General features: G+C 41.1%; 1 protein-coding gene across 1 annotated transcript; it reads right to left on the bottom strand.

The window, feature by feature from the left end:
• Positions 1 to 747: 747 nt before the first annotated feature.
• On the bottom strand, positions 748 to 1,260 carry LOC138910510 (uncharacterized). Its single transcript, XM_070201754.1, has 2 exons — positions 1,212 to 1,260; positions 748 to 1,124 (listed from the first exon to the last, which is right to left on the bottom strand). The coding sequence occupies exons 1-2, from the start codon at positions 1,258 to 1,260 to the stop codon at positions 748 to 750; spliced, it is 426 nt and encodes a 141-aa protein (XP_070057855.1).
• Between the last annotated feature and the right edge of the window lie 575 nt (positions 1,261 to 1,835).

Below are 1,835 nucleotides of genomic sequence, written 5' to 3'. Positions count from 1 at the left end.
TGTCACCAAATCCTTCATAAATTTTGCATAACCGGGCATTTGCTCCAAAGCCTCAACTAATGGAACATTAATAGATTGGCTTTTCATCATGTCAATAAACTTTTTGAATTGGTTCTCACCATTTTTCTTGGCAAGCCTTTGAGGGTATGGAGGAGGAGGCCTTGGCATTGGTGCCTTAGCCTTTGGCACTACCAGTTTCGGTATGTCTACAATGTGCTCCCTAGACGGGTTCACGTCCTCTTGAGTCTCCTCCACATTATTATCAATATCAATTCTTACTTCGTCATTGGCTTGCATCAAATTGTTTTAAATCTCATCTTCTTGAATCACTAGTTCATCATCCACAATTTTTCTTTGACTTGAGGTGGTTGCATCCGCACTTTTTCCACTCCTAGTAGTCACAGCCATGGCATGACCTGTGTTGTTCCCACCCTTTGGGTTCACCACCGTGTCACTTGGTAGTGCCTCCTTAGGACGAGTGTTCAAAGCTTGCGAGACTATCCCCAATTGGACTTCCAAATTGCGAATTGAAGTGATATGAGAGGCTAGTTGAGCATCAGAGTCGGCATTCTTCTCCATCATTTATTTAAACATGTTCTCAATTCACCCCATCTCATTGTTGGAAGAGCTAGGATCATGGGAAGAATAAATAGGCGGGTTGTTTGGTTGTTGATACATCGGGGACCTTTGAAAGCTCAACCTCTGATTCCCTTGATTATTGTTCCATCCCCCTTGGTTGTTTCCTCCCTAATATCCTTGACTATTTCCACCCCAATTGCTTTTGTTGTTTTGACCATTCCAATTTCCTTTATTGTTTTGATTGTTCCAATTACCTAGGTTGTTTTGATTGTTCCAATTCCCTTGATTAACTTGAGATCGCCATTGTTGTTGATTCTTGCCTTGAGAGTTATTTCTTTGCCCTTGAAAGTTGTTCACATATTGTACTTCTTCCTGTTGTTCACTGTAAGATTCATCTTGGTCAAACCCACTATTTGCTTGAACATATTGTTCTGCATGATTTTGCACTTGTTGAGCCTTTTGCCTTCTCTTATTTACCATCATATTGACACCCTCTATTGCATTTACTTGCTTAGGACCTTGAACTTGTTGAAGTTGAGCTTTGGCTAATTGATTCATTGTAGTGGTAAACTCGGCAATTGCTTGCCCATGATCATGCAATTCTTTATGTATGTGAATCATATTTGGATCACCTTGAGGAACATTTTCTCTACTTTTCCATACCGATGAAGTATTCGCCATTTTATCTAAGATTTCACAAGCTTTGGCATATGGTGTTGTCATGAAATTTTCACCGGCAAGTTGGTTGACCACACATTGATTGGTAGTATTGATCCCTTTATAAAAAGTTTGTTAAATCATAGTCTTCGTCAGTCAATGTTCGGGCACTCTTTCACCATAGTTCGGTACCTCTCCCATATCTCATGCAAAGGCTCATTGGGTTCTTGTTTGAATGCTAGAATCTCATCTCTAAGAGTAGCCATGTGCCCAAGAGAAAAGAACTTGGCAATGAATTTCTCCGCCAATTCATCCCATGTATGGATGGAATGGTTTGGCAACCTTTCTAACCAATCCAAGGCTTTCCCCTGTAGTGAGAAAGGAAGTAGCCTCAACCTTAAAGCATCCTCGGAGACATTTGTCTGCTTACTCCCCCAGCAAGTGTCTACAAATCCTTTCAAATGTTTGTACGCATTTTGATTCGGAGCCTCGGTGAAGAATTCTCGTTGCTCTAGCAATGTGAGAATAACATTTGTGATTTGAAAGTTTCTCGCCCTAATGCGAGGCGGGACTATGGCACTTGCATACCCTTCAGTCGG

This window comes from Nicotiana tomentosiformis, chromosome 4, assembly GCF_000390325.3.
Source record: "Nicotiana tomentosiformis chromosome 4, ASM39032v3, whole genome shotgun sequence".
Classification (NCBI taxonomy): Eukaryota; Viridiplantae; Streptophyta; class Magnoliopsida; order Solanales; family Solanaceae; genus Nicotiana; species Nicotiana tomentosiformis.
This window is presented reverse-complemented; position numbering and strand designations above follow the sequence as displayed.